Raw genomic sequence first — 16,346 nt, 5'->3', positions numbered from 1 at the left:
CAGCACTGTCCCACAGGTTTGCTTGGGAATATGAGATCGCTTGATTTTAGGTAAATTATATTCGTTTGTATATACATCAATCTATGTATGTGTGTGTGTCTGTGTGTGTGTGTATATATATATATATATATATATATATATATATATATATATATATATATATATATATATATATATATATATATATATATATATATATATACCATAGCTTTAGAGAGCCTCAGAGGTGGAATAAAAAGAATGACGATTTTTCCGGGGAATATTTTTGTTCTTAACTAATGACCAACGTTTCAAGACTAATCACATTTTCAAGGCTAAAAATGACAAAAGACAAAGAAGCAGAAGAAACAACACAGTTGAAAATTTCGTATAGAATTCTTAAAATAAAATAAAAAACTCAAGAAAAAAATGAAAATGCAAAATTAAACCCAACAAAGATTATATAAGCTCTCACAAAACAAATCACTCAACAAAGGAATTCGCAAAAAGACTTTAAGATATTTATTTAAAATAAATATCTTAAAACTTTTTGTGAATTCCTTTGTGAAGTGATTTGTTTTGCGAGAGCTTATATTACGATCTTTGCTGTGCAATTTAAGGAGTCCAAACGTTTAGCAACAGGTAACATAACTGAGTAACGCTAAAAAGAACGATAGCAGAGAAGATTTGGAAATAACTGGCTCAAGCAATGCGGAGGGGAACAGGGGATAATAGGCTGTTAAGTATAAGTGCCCGTTGCTTAATCAAAAGATACTTATATCAACAAAGCGGAGTCACTCGGCGCTTGCGGAATAATATTAAAGCCTTACATGAAACTGTAGCTTTGTGCTTTGGTGCATGTTTTCCGAGGCTTGAAACTTTATATTCAAAATACATGCAGTTCTATGGCTAACTCCCCATTGAGAATGTATGTGAGGTAATCTTACTGAGGAACCCACGTAATTTTCAATATTACATCTCTGACAAGTAAACGCATAAACAACTTGGAAAGAGAAAATGGCGAGGAAAAGAGTTTGTTAGATGATGTATAAGTACAAAGTAGAGGGAAGAGTGAGACGGCGGATGTAACGGTGAGAGAAGTTGCTACATGCATATTTAATGATTATTTACTAAAGCAAATTTTAAGACTGATAAAAGTTTCAGTTGAAGAGGAACGGGCGAAAACGTGGCTGTAAAAATTAACACAAGTGAGACTGATAAAATAGAGGTGAATGTAGAGAGTGGACCAAAAACAGGCAAGGGTAAAGAACGGAAGTGCAAGGAACAGTTATGAGGAATATGTAAAATTTCACAATGGGGTCAAAAGTCGACAGGGAGTGATTGTGGGGTTGGGAGGGTAGGGAGAGAGAATAATAGCAGTAAGTGGCAGAATGAGGAAATGAGCGGTTTAGTGAAGGAAAAGGGATTATTAGAGGTGTAATAGCATGACTGTAGCAAAAGATCTTATACGGGTATACTGAAATATGGATGACGTAGTTATGAAGGAAAGGAACAAGGAATTCATTGAAAATAATTTGTTCTACAGAGATCTCCGAATAAAAGATGTAAATGAAAAGATGGTGTATGAAGAGGGCGCAGCCCTAGGTAGATGGAATATTTTGAAGATTTGTTTCACATTGAGGACAGATGAGAGGCAGAAATAATTGATGCTAGAGAGGAAGGGGCTCGTGCAAGTTTGAGAATGCTTGTGGAAGCTACAGTTGACAATGGAAAGAGATCAGTGAGTTACTGCATTAAAGTGGTAAGTGTGATTGCGTGTTTAAGATATGTCTGGATGAGGGAAAGGCTCTGAAAAATGGGTGAGAGGAAAAAAATTGTTCTTTTGTTTGTGAGTAAATGTGGTAGGGGAAACTGTAAGAATTACGGGGAGAAACATTAGAGAGTATGCTAGTGAAGAAGGATTTTAATGAAGAAAGTAATACAGAACACAGAAGAATTTATAAGGAAAAACACAGTAGGTCTAGACAAATTAGTGTTTACTGATCAATTGTTAGCTACGAAACAGTCATGTGAGAAGCTTGAAAGTAAAAGAAAAATGCTGTATGTGTATACTTGGACCTGAAAAATGTTACGATAGAATCAACAGATAGTAATGTGGAACGGTTTAAAAGTAATTACAGATTTGTGATAGGAGCAAAGCATGTGTTAGAATGTGCAGAAGGGAGACCAACGGGTTTAGTATTAAGGTGGGTTTGAGGCAATGGTGCTTTATATCTTTATGGGTATTTAGTAGCTTTCTAAATGGAGTGATTTAAGAAGTATTAGATGTAGACGCAAATTCGTGAAATAAGACAAAGATCTATGACCAAAGTCAGTGTGTGGAGTGGCTTTTGTTTGCGTGTGATACAATATTGACTGGGAAAAGTGAAAAGAAGCTGCAGAAATTAGTGAAAGAATTTGAGTGTTTTCAAGAGGAGATAGCTCAGCGTAAATATTAGTAAGAATAAGGTTAGGAGGATGAATGTAAGTAAAAAAAAAAAAAAAAGGTAGATGGAAGAATTAGAGTGGCTAACTAGTATAGGCATTTTGGGAGTAGACGTTGCTTCTGATAATTGGATTAGAGAACACATGAGTCACAGAATGAGTGAAACAAGGAATGTAGCTGAGTGTGTGGAAAAAAATTGGGAAGAAACTTAGAGTGTCTGAGGGAGTGAACTGTGGATATTGAATCTGAATGAAAGAAATAAGGGTTGAATTTGTGCAGATGAATTGTTTGCCTATAACTAGCATGAGAAGCATTTAAAGGTTGAGAAACATGGAGATGCATACTAAAAGCATAGTGTAGGAGAAAAGGATCAGAGTGTTTTGATATGTTTCTATTATGTAGACAGAATAGAGGACGATAGGCAAGCAACAAAGTATATAATTTGAAAAGTTCAGGAGGAAGGAGCAGAGGAACACCTAGGAAGTGTTGGACGGATGGTTTGCAAGAGGTCCTAGAAAGGAAGGACCGCGATATCCAGGAAGTGTGAGGGCGGTTCGAGTTGTCCGACAGTCATCTCTGATACACAGCTGAGCAATGTGGCTGTATTAAGTATCTCATGTTGTGAAGGGTTTTTGTTCATGGATTCATTCACGAATCAGCAGTTAGAGTAGGATTTTGGCAGTGTCCATTGTCTTGATATATATATATATATATATATATATATATATATATATATATATATATATATATATATATATATATATATATATATATATATGTGTGTGTGTGTGTGTGTGTGTGTGTGTGTGTGTGTGTGTAAGAACATCCGCCAACTAAAGAAACAATAAGGTACAGATGGAAATGGCCCCATGGGATGTGTCTTAATAAGTGTAACCATGAGCAAAAGAACTTTATGTCTGAGGAGTATATCTAAAATAGAAATAATGACAGTGACCTTTACAAATCACAAAAATACAATAACTAGATGTGTAGCAAGTTTAAAGCAGAAGAAAAAAAAATCTCGACAAAAGATACTGACATTTTCTGAAGGAAAAACGTAGTTCAATCAACAATCAGTTGAGTAAATAGAACCCTTTTATCAGCGGGATAAAATCTTATGACTGATATTAATTAGTGCACTAAATTCAGATGAAAAAATAAGGTAATGAGCACAAACAAGCATAATTATACCAAATCATTGCACGACCTGTAAGATATAGATACAAACATTTTCCACCAATAGGGATATAACCATGATGAATTACATTATAGTGTTAAAACGAAGCCAGCTGAGGCACAGTTTAAGTAAAGACAAGCATTGACAGATACAAATCTCAATTCCCCCTATAATATCTCACTCAGACTCCCAACTAGGCTTGTAGCCGCGACTCCAAAATCTAACCTGGAAATAAAAGCTTTCCGATCGTCTATAACTCTCATCGTGATTATTTGGTTTCGGACCTTATAATTGTAACGTAAGTGCAAAGCAGCTCGTGTTCCTGTCGATATTCTGTAATACCCGTCGTAAAATATAAGAAGGCAAGAGAAGTAATTTAATGGATTTTATGTGTGTTTTTATTGTACGAGAAGATCGGAATTAAATTTAATCAGTGTCAGGCAATTCAAGTGGTCAGAAGCAGCATTGAGTTGCCCCACGGCAGAGACTGGGTATAATTCGTCATCTCTGCATGCCAATGTTATGGGTCACCAGTCGCCTAGGGCAAACCAGTTTAAGAATGCAATAATACTATGATACTTTGAATTCTCACCAAATGTATTAACCATATACATTCCTTAGTGTGTAGAAAATCATACCCCAAGTGTCGAACCGTTACTGAAATTTTGCAGACAATGTTGATACTATATAGTTCTACCATAAATTTTTGTAAATGCTTCTGGTTTTTATGAAAATATCTGATAATTTTACAGAGGTATGCCCATTTTTTATATGGTAGAACAATATAGTAGCTCCGCGGCAACGACTGCTTTCTAACTTGACTTTTTCTACAGTTTTTTGGTTGCTAATTATGAATTTACCTTAAATTTTTGGCGCTCGAGTGTAATTAACCTGCAATTAACCCTTGAAGTCCATCCAACAAGGGTTTCCATACGCGATCTTCACAAGACAGAAAACAGGTATGTCTCTTTCGAGCGGTTCGCATCCCGTCCGGCAAGTGCAATAACTTGTTAATGTATGGGTACCCCCCCCAGGCCAGTACTAAACACGGCGAAGGGACATTCCACTTGGCCGACAACAAACAGATGCACCGCCAGTATCAGAACCCCTAAAAGTGTATAAAAAACCAGTTGAAAAGGTAAAAACAGGCGCGGAGCTAATATATAGAATTACCTTTTATCTTATTATGGTAATTTTAATTGTACTTGGATCTCTTTGCTTTTACCATTATAAACATTGATCTTCTTTAGAATATTTATTTTTCATTGATCATCTTTAGAATATTTATTTATCAACTCATTATGTATATCATTTGCATTTTCATCAATTCTCACCATAGTGCTGAATGATCATATGGGTCCCAGTGCTTGGCTTTGTGCCTAAATTTCATATTCCATTCCATTATTAGGTTAAGTTTCTATACTAGCCTATTTTTCAACTTTTTTTTTTGGCTTCCTTTTTCAAGTGCAATAGGCCCGGGGTATTCAGTATAACTAGAGATTTTTTTTTTACTGGAAAACTACCCCAGCCTATTTTTGTTGGTAAAACGAGCTCAAGACACCTTAGCCTAGTTGTTTTGGTTGGAATACAAAACTAATGAAATATACCCATACCTGAACCCCACAAAACCTAACCTGACATAATAAAAGACAGAGATAGTGGCCATGAACCTAAACTAGGGCATTTAAATTACAGTAGAAGATAGAATCCATCCCAGCTTAATAATTAAGTGCAGCTCATCCTATCTAGCTAGGCAAAAACATTTATGTTATTCCTTACCCTGTTTTGGTAAGATGAAAGGATGAACTTTGATCCTAAAGGAAGTGGTGCAGTTTTATATTGGGATCACATAAGTGGTAAAAACAGGATCTGTCTAATTTTCCTAAAACATGTTTCTTCTTGAAAGGATACAGAACTTCATCCTTATGTTGAAAGCCTTCAGTCAACCCAGTCACTTGTATGCAGTTGAGCTGTTTCTCTGACCATCTCTCTCAATATACCTTCTGTTGAAGATTACCTGAGTATTTTGTTGTTTGAATGCTTTGGCATGTTTGAAGACTGCTTATTGTTTTGTAGTAGAATGATGGTGCATGAATATCCTTCCTTGGGAAGAATGATCAGCAAGTGTTCTGGGCTGGAATGAATGTGTAGGCTTTACCGCTTGTGACGATCAACTCGTACTCTGTTTTATATTTCCAAGTGGTTGAGAGTGCATACTGTCTTGCAACAGAATCGAGTATGTCTTGTCATTAAACCCAGCTGCTTCTCCTAGGACAGTGCCTACCATCTCTCCCTTGGTCTGAGGAGGGTGTGCATGGAGCAGATTATGATCACATTGTTCTCTTTGCTTGTTGCTGGTGTGTCCACTTTCCCACTAACTCCCACTGTCATTTCCCACTTCCTCAAGCCTCTGCTTGTACTGTTTTGAGACTTCCCCAGACGATGGAACTGCTGAAAGCATATGACCTCTGGGCAGCTTGGGGTTCTTTCTCACCATTTCATCTTGGATCATTTTGGGATTTGGCCAAAAGTTCCTGTTCTTGGAAGACTATATTGCTTTGGCCATGGCTGTTCCACTCAAAGCTTAGTGTACGATGGTCATGAATGTTCCTGCTGTTCTTGCTGTAGCTGCTCCTTAGGGATGTCTGCTTTGACTTTGCTTTTGGCAGACATGGTAGGGAATGGAGGGACCTTGTGGTTGGGGTAGGTCAAGGAGTGCTACCAATCTTTTTCTTCCTTCTGCTCTTTGTCGTCTTCTACTTCCTCTTCACCCTCACCTTCTTCCTAGTCTTTGTCTTCTTCAGAATGGCAGAAGCTTAGAAAGATGGCATGGAATGCAGCCTTCAGCAAGAAAGGCAAGTGGTTCTCTTATGACTGTCACCCTCCCAGACACCCTTCTTCTGGGAGTGACCATGCTTCCTGGACCTCTTTACAGGCCCAGGTGGTCATGGGCAGTGTAGGTGGTTTGGTACATTTGCCTGCTTGTGACTGATCTTTATTGCATAGGTTCACTTATGCTCAGTCCCTAGGGAATGACTACAGTCACTTCTGGTAGTCTGCCTGCACTTTTCTGCAATAGTACGCACGGAAGACCTCAGACAAAAGGGTGTCATAGTTCTCTGGAGCTACCTTGATATGTCCTAAGATATGTTCACAATCAGTCTCCTATCAACACAAGGATGGACATATTCTTTTACACTAGTCAGATTGTTCAGGCAACTAGTATCATTGGCAGCATGGAGTTGCCTTAGCCAGTGTACCGCTTGGTGCTCCTCTGCTCTGTCAGTGGCTGTCTGACCAACTCTGAAGAAAGCTTCTCGTAAAGAGTCCCGTTGGAAGTGCCCTCCCTTCTTGTCAGGGAGCAGGGACTCTTGGTCACCAGTGCATGACCAGGGAGCCTCTGGCAGGGCAAGTACAAGAGCACCTGCCCATTAGAGATGAGGACTTCTCCAGACTCTTAACTGTAATCCTTTGGGATCACCATTAGATGAGCCTGTGTGTCTTGCTCATGCAATGCAGGCTGTCTTGGGACTGCATGCATGTTGCATGGATTTGCTCAGGACAAACCTCCCCCTCTTCCTGTGCCTCCAAGGATATATAGTACATGGCAGACAGGCATGCAAAACCTATTCATTTGGACCATGTGCACACAGACAACAAGGTATGCTCCCCTTCAGCTTCACACGTGGAAGTTATCCAGCACACCGAGCCACAAGAGAATTATCAGGGTACCTCTATTGTTCCTTTGTGAACATGTACCAAGGAAAGTGGGCCATCTTCTTTGAGTGGTGTGTGTGTGTGTGTGTGTGTGTGTGTGTGTGTGTGTGTGTGTGTGTGTGTGTGTGTGTGTGTGTGTGTGTGTGTGTGTGGGGGGGTGGGGTCAAAGCATCTGTTCAGAGGATCACAGATTTCCCCATTCATATTTGTCAAGACAAGCTCCTGTCAATCTCTGCAGTGAAAGGCTAATGCTCAGCCTTGTCCCAGGTTGTCAGACCGAACAGTCTGAATCTTGTTGTCGAGAAGCTTTGAGCAATCTTGCTCCCTTCAGGAACTGTGTCCTCCAGAGTGAGATGTATCTCATGTTCTCGGTAATCAAATGAGCTTATGACTCCTCTGAGGAGGATGTCTTTCTCCCTACTCGTGCAAGAGGCCAGGAAGTCACGAGTGTTGGACTGTCCCTAGCTTTTCAGAACTCATTGGTACATATAATGAGGGCATGTGTCTGGCATAAAAAGATAACGTTTATCACATTCTAACTGAGCGATGTCACCCGCAAGCACCTTCTCCTTGGGAATCTTTGGTGGCTGCTCATCAAGTTGTGTTGGCACTTGGCTCCATCTGGACAGGAAAGTATCTTGCCCAAGTACTTTAGCTAAGTATAAAAGTAGAGTGACTGGAATCACCTTCCCCATTCTGGAGCAGCACCTAGGATGAAGTATATGCTTGAATCAAACAAGATAAATGGGTAACTACCCTTCAAGCATCCAGTATTGGTTTAAATCTTATGATGCATCTCTTGCCCGCCATTTTAAAGGAGTGGTAGGGGACATAAGGTAGTGCTTGTTCTGAACATATTACCGTACTTGGTCTTAGACAGAATTAGCTGCCTGCCAACTTTAATTCCTCAACTGGGGATTTCTCGAGTTTCAGAATGCTTTCCGTACTTGGGTGAGTCCTCTCCCTGGATCAGAGGTTCATGCCCTAAGCCCTGCTGCTCTATCATCAAGTTTCAGAATGCTTTCCGTACTTGGGTGAGTCCTCTCCCTGGATCAGAGGTTCATGTCCTAAGCCCTGCTGCTCTATCAACCCATTTGCCAGACAGAGTAGGTTACAGGAGTCATCTCGTGCCCTGCTTGCATGCGCAAGAGGGAGTGTGACAGTTCCTGATAGCATTCATTCCAGTCATTTGTCACACAAGACCTCCCATTTAAGGTGTAAATCTCCTGTATAAAAGGCAAGGGAATAAATGAATTTTGTTCCAACATGATATACAAACCATCAGTCCTTTACATTAGGAATTATGTACGGCGAAGCTGGACACGGCCATTAAACTCTTGGACAAGGTGGTTATTAGGCAGTAATTACTGTCAGGTAGGCGGGAATACCCACCTGCCTGGATGTAAAAATTCCAGTTTGCTTTCAGCCGTCATGCGTTGGAGACGTGTTTTCGGATCTCTTTACCTGACTGTTGTTGAACTCTTTATTATCCCAGTGGGATCTTTTTGTATTTTTGTGTATATATTGCATGTTTGATATTTATTAATACAGACCCACGATTTGTGATAGCCTTTCATAAGCCGTCGTTCCCCTTCGTCTGGGTCTTGGTGGCCAAGTGCGTATTTAGAGGGACGTAACCGAGTGGTAATGCTTCTTTTCCAGTAGCACTTTATTTAGATACCGAAGGCGTTCCCTTGTACGTTCAGAGATATTAGATTGGGACGTAATATCTTTACTCCCTTACATTGATTGGGATGTAAGAGTTCACTCCCCTTCTTGGGCTCCCGACCCCCATGTACAAGGGCATGACTACTTCCTGTCTACTTGTGCTGAGCGTTGTTTTTGCTGCCTGCACTATGGAGAGTTGCGGGGGCCGGGGGTGAGGTTGCAGGCATCATTGGTAAGTTTCGCTTCCACTGCACCCTTGGTGACCTCCCCTCCTTCCTTCTCTCTTCCAGTAGGTTCTTCGGTAAAATTATACTTTACACCCGGACTGCCTCTCAGACTACACACGATATTTTTCTTGCTTGTTTTGATGGTTTTTGCATGTTTCATACCATTATTGTTTTCGGAAATGCTTAGTTTTCTACTTTTTTTTTAAAGTCAAAGGTCATTGTTCGGAAGCCCCAGCCAGCTTAAAAAACATATTTTCCTGGTAGGTTTCTTGTTTTCTGATGTTATGATCTTCGGCAAAACTATCGTTTTAGGATTGTCACCACTCAACATAACCCAGCAATGTGGGTGAGGCTACTTTTTTTAACAGTCATTTTATGAACATTTCTGCTCTCAGTTTGGGCATGGCAGAACGGCACTTTGCACCTTATCTGCATTTTGAAAGACTTGGCAAGCTCGTATGATCTGGCAGGTGGTAATGTTGCGCTGCACGCGCTAGTCATGGGTTACAGAAAATGAGCAATGTGAGGAAGGTGGTAACAGAAGACGAGCAATGCGCGGAAGATAATAAAAACAGCAAAACAAAACAAGAAAACTAACAGAAAAAATGTGTTTTTATGCTGGCTGGAGGCTCCCGAAAAATGACCAACTTTAATTAAAGTCGAAAACTAAGCATTTCCGAAAACAATAATGGTATGAAACATGCAAAAACCATCAAAACAAGCAAGATAAATATCGTGTGTAGCCTGAGAGTCCCTCACTATGAAATTGCAATGCTTTCTCTTCTTTCTTTTATTGTAGCACACGTAAGAGTCACACACCCACTGCTTCCTGTCTTCTCTGTATCTACAAGGTTTTTCATGCTTTCTACATGAAACCTGTATGGGCAGCACCCCATATCTCCTTAAAAAGTCCAGTTCCGATTGTGTTCGAGCAATCAGCTCAGCTCAGCTTGCTCAGCTTGCCCACCCCACCCAGCCCCTGGTCGCGCTCACGAGACTGGCTCAGCTCGCCCCACCTGCCTCCCAGTCCACCGCATACCACCCTCTGGATTGCGTTCACGTGATTGGCTCGGTTCAGTGTGGCTTGGCTCGGCCCTGCTCGGTTTTTCCGAATCGGGTTCTCGGCTCTGTTTGAGTGAACTTCCTGCTCTTCCCCAGTGTGGCAATAATTTCCTTCGGTTGATTATCACTCACAGTCTGCCTCTCCTGGTGGTCTTATTGGCAGGACAGGTAGGGGTCCTCTTTTTCCTCACCTGTTCTCTTTTCTTCTCACTTGTTCCGAGAGGATCGAGACGGACAGAGAGAGCTCCGATGAATTTGTCTTCGGAGCTTGGCTGCCTGGCGTGCTTTGGGTGTCAGTCCCCCAATTGTCTCATAGTTCAACCAGGTAGCCGAGGAGGGTTTCTTGGGATCGTCAAGGTCTCCCTCCAAGGAGAGAGGGACAGGAGTTTCATGCTTCGGAAGCAGCGAGGGTCTTCCTCTTCAAGTTGCGATCGGCCTTGTTTTTCAGAGAACTTAGCGCCAATTCATCAGCGCGAGGGTCCCCGGGTTCCGAGAGTGTTATCAACCAGATGAATTCTTTTCTTTGGACAAGGAGTTCATTCAGGTCGAGACACCAAGCTTCTTCCCAATTCGGATCTCCAGTTTCGAAAGTCTCGAGTTAGCTCGACGTTTAGGAACGAACCTTTACTTGGTTCTGCCTTTCTCTTTCAGAGATTTGCCAGATACCGCAGTAATCAAGGTTTGTACAGGACCATGGTTCCCCCAGTGAATAATCTTCATCATTCGCAATCCTTGCAGTTCCCAAGGGGCCGAGAGTTTCGGGGGCCGCCGTGGCCCTTGCTTGCGAGAGCATTCTCGACCAGATGTATACTTTTCTTTGGACAAGGAGTTCATTCAGGTCGAGACACCAAGCTTCTCCCCTGCCTCGACAGAGTACGAATTTTTCTTGCCTCAGAGGGTCTTGCTGACTGCAGGTTGTTCTGACTCTGCTTCACTCTGACTGGGTTCTCTCTCTGCTTCTCCTTGCCATGAAGGGTATTCTCTTCTGCAATGGGAGGAGGCGATCTGGGAGGGCACCTGCTGGTTTCCTCCAGACACTCCCTGATGGATCCATGATCCTTCACTTTTAGGCTTTCTCTCCTTGGGTACAACCATTCCTGGAAAGAACCCTGCCTTCTGGAGACTGGTCCTGTCCGGGGGTGGGTCTTCCTATACCAGACGCCAGTCTGTAGGCATTTCTGCTGCTAAGAAGAAGGACTTTGTCCTAATTCGGATCTCCGGTTTCGTAAGTCCCTAGTTGGCTCGACCCTTAGGAACGAACCTTTACTTGGTTCTGCCTTTCTCTTTCAGAGATTTGCCAGAAACCGTGGCAATTAAGGTTTGTACCAGGCACTGCCTTGTCCTTTGGACAATGGCCAAGATCTTTAGGTCATAGTCATCTCAGCTCGACCTTGAGTTCAAGCCAGCTCCCCTCAGCTCCTAAGAAGTCTCAGGCTTCAGAAGAAGATGCATAGCACATAGCCCTCTTCTTCCCCTCTGGGAAAGTGCATATCTGTCTCTTTCCACCCTCTTTTCCATAAGGGAGTAGTGACATTCGTCGACAAACAAGAGGGAATCTTTTTTTCCTCCTGTTTCATCTGTCAACATTTGCAGGTACTCAGTGTTCTATAGTGCACTCGATAGCTCAGTTAGCCAGATACATTCCCGGTGGGAATGTATTTGTAGGCGAACTCGGCCACAGGTTTGAGTGATCGGGACAGAACGTGCTTTTCAACCTTTTCCTCATGAAGATTCACGAAGAGACTGCTCAACTGATAGATCCCTACCGCCTTTCTGTTGCCTCCCTGCACAACAAAATCGGTAGTTTTCTCACTCCTTCATACCAGACCCAGGGGCCACTACGGTGAGGCATGCTGTCTTTTTAGGAAAATCGATATCTGCATTTTTCCCTCCTTATTTGTCTGTTTCACTAAGGGTTCGCAAGCATTGCTCACTCTGAGTTACAAACATATGCTGGAAGACTTCGCCTTTCGCCCAACCTGATAGCTCTGCTTCTGAGGCATCGAGAAGAGTTCTGCTTGACCCAGCCTTCTGTATCAGCTACACAAGAAGCGGTTCTTCAGGCAGTACATCTCTGTGTGTTCAGGACTGGGAGATCTTCCAGCTTTCCTTGCAAGCATGGGCTTTCTTGCCGAGCGGCAACTAATATAGCTGGATATCTCTTGAAGTCCTCTACAACACTGTCCTAGGGACTGGATCCGTCTTCGCTGGTGGGTGTCATTGGCAGAACTTCTTCTCGGGTCAGAGTCGCTCTTCAAGTCTGGACTTCCTCATCTTCTCTGCCAAGGGTTGCTTTTCTCTCCTTCATTTGTGAAGAACGTAGGACCTTGTGACCTAGTCTTCTATCTGAAATAGCCTTCTTCTCCTCAGTCGAGATTTAGTTGCTGATGAGAAGCTTCTTCGGTCTTGCTGTCCCAGGGAACTGTTCCCTAGGTGGCAAGTGACTCTCGTTTAGGGTTCCTGTCCCGTGCTCTGCATGCACCCTTACAAGAGTTGTCGGATAGAGATTTGTCCTCTTAGGACCATCTCTCATCTTGCTTTGGCCTTGGCGTAGAAGATGGAAGAACAGGTGAAGGGAATCAGTACCTCGACTCCTTCTCGGATGTCGTAAGTGGACTCTGAATCCATCGGCATCTATTGTTGGGTTCAAGTCCTTCTTGTTCCCCTCCTCCTTGGACTTTGTATCGGTGATCCAGATCAGTCGTTACTCCGTCCTATTAGGGAGCTGTGGTACTTTCCGAAAAGGCTCGACATTCCTAACCTGGATGTCGTCGACGTTTTTGCTGGTACTATCTCTCCCGAGGAAAGTGTCTAAGGACACATCTTCCTTCTGGCCTCATGAAGCGGTTGAAGGAGGTACTCAACAGCTGACAACGACGATAAAGGTACTTTCCACCCGAGAGCTCACGAGATCAACAGCTTGGTCCATCTCTCGCATTCCGGAAGTTTCTGTCGGTCTGGAAGCAAGATGTTGTCTCATAGACCACACTCTGTCCTCCTGTGGTCTTGCCCACAGTTCCTTGGAACCTTTTTTCCTTGGTCCTGTGGTGGCTGCTCAACAAGTTGCGTTTTCTTACCCGGCTCCTTCAAGAGGACTAGTAGCATCTCGCCTAAGGTGTTGGTTCTGGAAGTGAGAGGGATACCAAGAGTGACTGGCCTCTCTTCCTCCTCCTTCCCCGTCCTCCTAAGTCTCCTCCTTTGGGATGAGAATAGTACTCGAACCAATACTTGCTGGATCTGGCGTCTGATATTTTTCTTCTAGAATCATAGAAGCAATACCACTCCTTCCTCTAGCAAGGGGAGGAAGGAGAGACTGGCAATAAGGAAATCCCTACCTTGGGTTTCCCTTAGTGCCTCCAACTCTAAGACTCTTCCCAGCCTATTTTGTATGAGTTATGTTTCCTCACTCGTGAAAAGGTCCAGTACCTGACATTTGATCTTGCAGCTCCTACACTCCGATCAATATGTCAGAGGCATAGTACTCCTCCTCACTCTTTCGACCAGGAGGAGAAGCCCAGGTGTGCAGAACTCCAGTCAGTTCACGATTCAAGAGACTCACTCAGATTCTTCCCTCCAACCAGTGAGTCATCTAAATGTGAAGGACTGATGGTTTGTATTACACATAGTGTCGGAACAAATCACATTTTTTTAAAAGTAAATTGTATTTTACCTAACTATATAAACCTGAGGTCCTTTATATTACATTTTTATGCCCGCCTCATGCAACCCTTCAGTCTGAACCTGGGCCGAAAGGCAAACTGGAATGTTTACATCTTTTCAGGCAGGTATTCCCGCCTACCTGACGGTAGTTACGCCTAACCACCTTGTTCAAGAGTTTAACGGCTGTGTCCAACTTCGCCATAAGTAATTCCTAATGTAAAGGACCTCAGGTTTGTATAGTTAGGAGAAATAAATTCACTTTTGAAAAATTGTGATTTTGAAGTAATTTGTATTTTTCCTAAGCACACCAACCAGTCTTTATTATAAACCCACTTCAACCACCCTGCTTTGTCCCTGTGGCCAAGGGAAAAAGTGCTTAGGTGCAGTGGGTGAGTGAGGGGTATTCCCCACTCACCCCTCATAACCACCAGATAGCAAACTTGTTACCAGAAGCAACACAGTCTTAAATTATTGTAATGCAAATGTTTAGGATGGGTGGAATGTTGCACTTAATCCTCAAGATGAACACTTAGGTACAAAAACAAATGTCAGCTTCTCAACTAAAAGTACTGGCACATGTACTGTATATGGGCACATTTTCTGGCAGCTTTTTTTGTTTTTATGCCGGGGACATGAAAGATTCAAATGGGACTGTTATTCTGTTCACAAAGGCAGTCTGAAATAGGAAAGAGAGAGGTATACAGAATAACAGTCACAAAAAACAAAAAACAGTAAATTATTAGGGATGACTCTTACTTACTGTTATAGTTAGCTTATACCTGTGAGCTGATAGGCGAGGAGATGTAGACTAACTTTAACAGTAAGTAAGTATCTAAATAATAAATTTTATTATGAAAATTTATATTTTTTCAACATAAACAAACCATTGCCCTTGTTTAGTTATTGTGATGACCTACGTTTGGGTGATCAGGCAGCGCCTTGGTATCTTGTATGTCCAGAGCCTCCATTGTGTATATGCATAGTAGCATGTACTTATACACTTGTGGCCTCTATTATTTTGACTATGGACAATCATAGGAAGTCATAGCCCAAACTGAGTTTGTACCTGCTGGGCAGATTGTAAGTTACAAGACTGAGCACCCGTCAGAACCCTTGAGTCTCTCTCTCTCTCTCTCTGCTTTTTACAAGATGGGAGAGTGGGTGTAGAGTATTATCATTCATTCCTGGATGATGGTACTGCTTCTTACCAACAAGTTTCCTGTTCATATATGGGAAAGACATAATTCCCCAGTCTTTTCTAGAGGATAGTTTAATGTGGATTGCCCAGTCTTTCAGTCTTGTTCTGAGGGACTAAACCTCCCAGTAAAGGAGTGAGTCCCCATTCCATTAAAGTTTAAGGTATGTGTCTTTGTAGGAGCAAATTAGAAATTCAAGATTTTTTTTTTCCTTAAATACACAATCTAGTCTTGCCATAATCCCACATTTAATCATCCTGAGTATGCCCCTGTTGTTGAAGGAAAAAGTGATTGGGTGATACCAAACTACCCCTTTCTCTGCCACTATTAATTACCATGTTACTGAATTTCAGTGACAACCAGTTATCCACCAAAGGTTTTCCATACAAAACACCATAGGTTTCTGATCTTTTTGAAAATATTTCCTACTAATACTGCAGATACTATATAATTAAATTAATTGTTTCTCATGACTTAAACTTTTCAGGATGAACCGAGAGCTTTTAACACAAGGAGCTGAAGGACGGGTGTTTACCACTTCATGGCTTGGACAGTCAGTAATTGTTAAGCAGAGGTTTCCAAAAACATATCGTCATCCAGATTTAGATGCACAGATCACTCGTGAGCGTATAAAGGCAGAAGCTCGGGCTTTAGTTAGATGCCGAAGCTTTGGAATAAGAACTCCAGCTGTTTATGATGTGGATTTTACCACAAATGAGATCGTGTTGGAAGAAATTAATGATTCAGTGACAGTCAGAAATTTTATTTATGATGCAGTTAACAAGCAGCAGTCTATGAACGGTCCAGTATTTATGAACTTAGCTGAGAAAATTGGAAAAACCCTTGCAAAACTGCATGATAACAATATTATTCATGGGGATTTGACAACATCAAATATGTTACTGGTTCCTCCATATGATACATCAGATATTATCCTTATTGATTTTGGACTGAGCTCAGTTGATGAGCGTCCAGAAGATAAAGCTGTAGACTTGTATGTTTTAGAACGAGCAGTTTTAAGCACTCATCCAAATACAGAACTGTTTGTTCAGCAGGTTTTGTCAGTCTATAAAACAGCTGGTGGAAAAGCAGCAGCAGAAGTGATTAACCGTTTAGATGAAGTGCGGATGCGAGGCAGAAAGAAGCTCTGCTTTGGATAATAGTAACTGTATTCAATGACTCCTTGTTTATTCTCAAATAAATGATCTTTGTAA

General features: G+C 41.8%; 1 protein-coding gene across 6 annotated transcripts; it reads left to right on the top strand.

Moving 5' to 3' along the window:
* The first annotated feature begins 3,772 nt into the window (after nt 1-3,772).
* Nucleotides 3,773-16,346, top strand: LOC136832759 (EKC/KEOPS complex subunit TP53RK-like). 6 transcript variants are annotated; one of them, XM_067094289.1, is made up of 2 exons: nt 3,773-3,900; nt 15,620-16,346. In XM_067094289.1, the coding sequence occupies exon 2, from the start codon at nt 15,621-15,623 to the stop codon at nt 16,290-16,292; it is 672 nt and encodes a 223-aa protein (XP_066950390.1). In that variant the 5' UTR covers nt 3,773-3,900; nt 15,620; the 3' UTR covers nt 16,293-16,346. The 6 variants fall into 6 exon arrangements, with proteins under 6 accessions (XP_066950390.1, XP_066950388.1, XP_066950389.1 ...); XM_067094287.1 differs by having other exon boundaries at nt 3,840-3,964; XM_067094288.1 differs by having other exon boundaries at nt 3,884-3,973.

The sequence above is a fragment of the Macrobrachium rosenbergii genome, chromosome 50, assembly GCF_040412425.1.
Source record: "Macrobrachium rosenbergii isolate ZJJX-2024 chromosome 50, ASM4041242v1, whole genome shotgun sequence".
Taxonomy (NCBI): Eukaryota; Metazoa; Arthropoda; class Malacostraca; order Decapoda; family Palaemonidae; genus Macrobrachium; species Macrobrachium rosenbergii.
The sequence above is the reverse complement of the archived record's forward strand: the minus strand, read 5'-3'. Positions and strand labels throughout refer to the sequence as shown.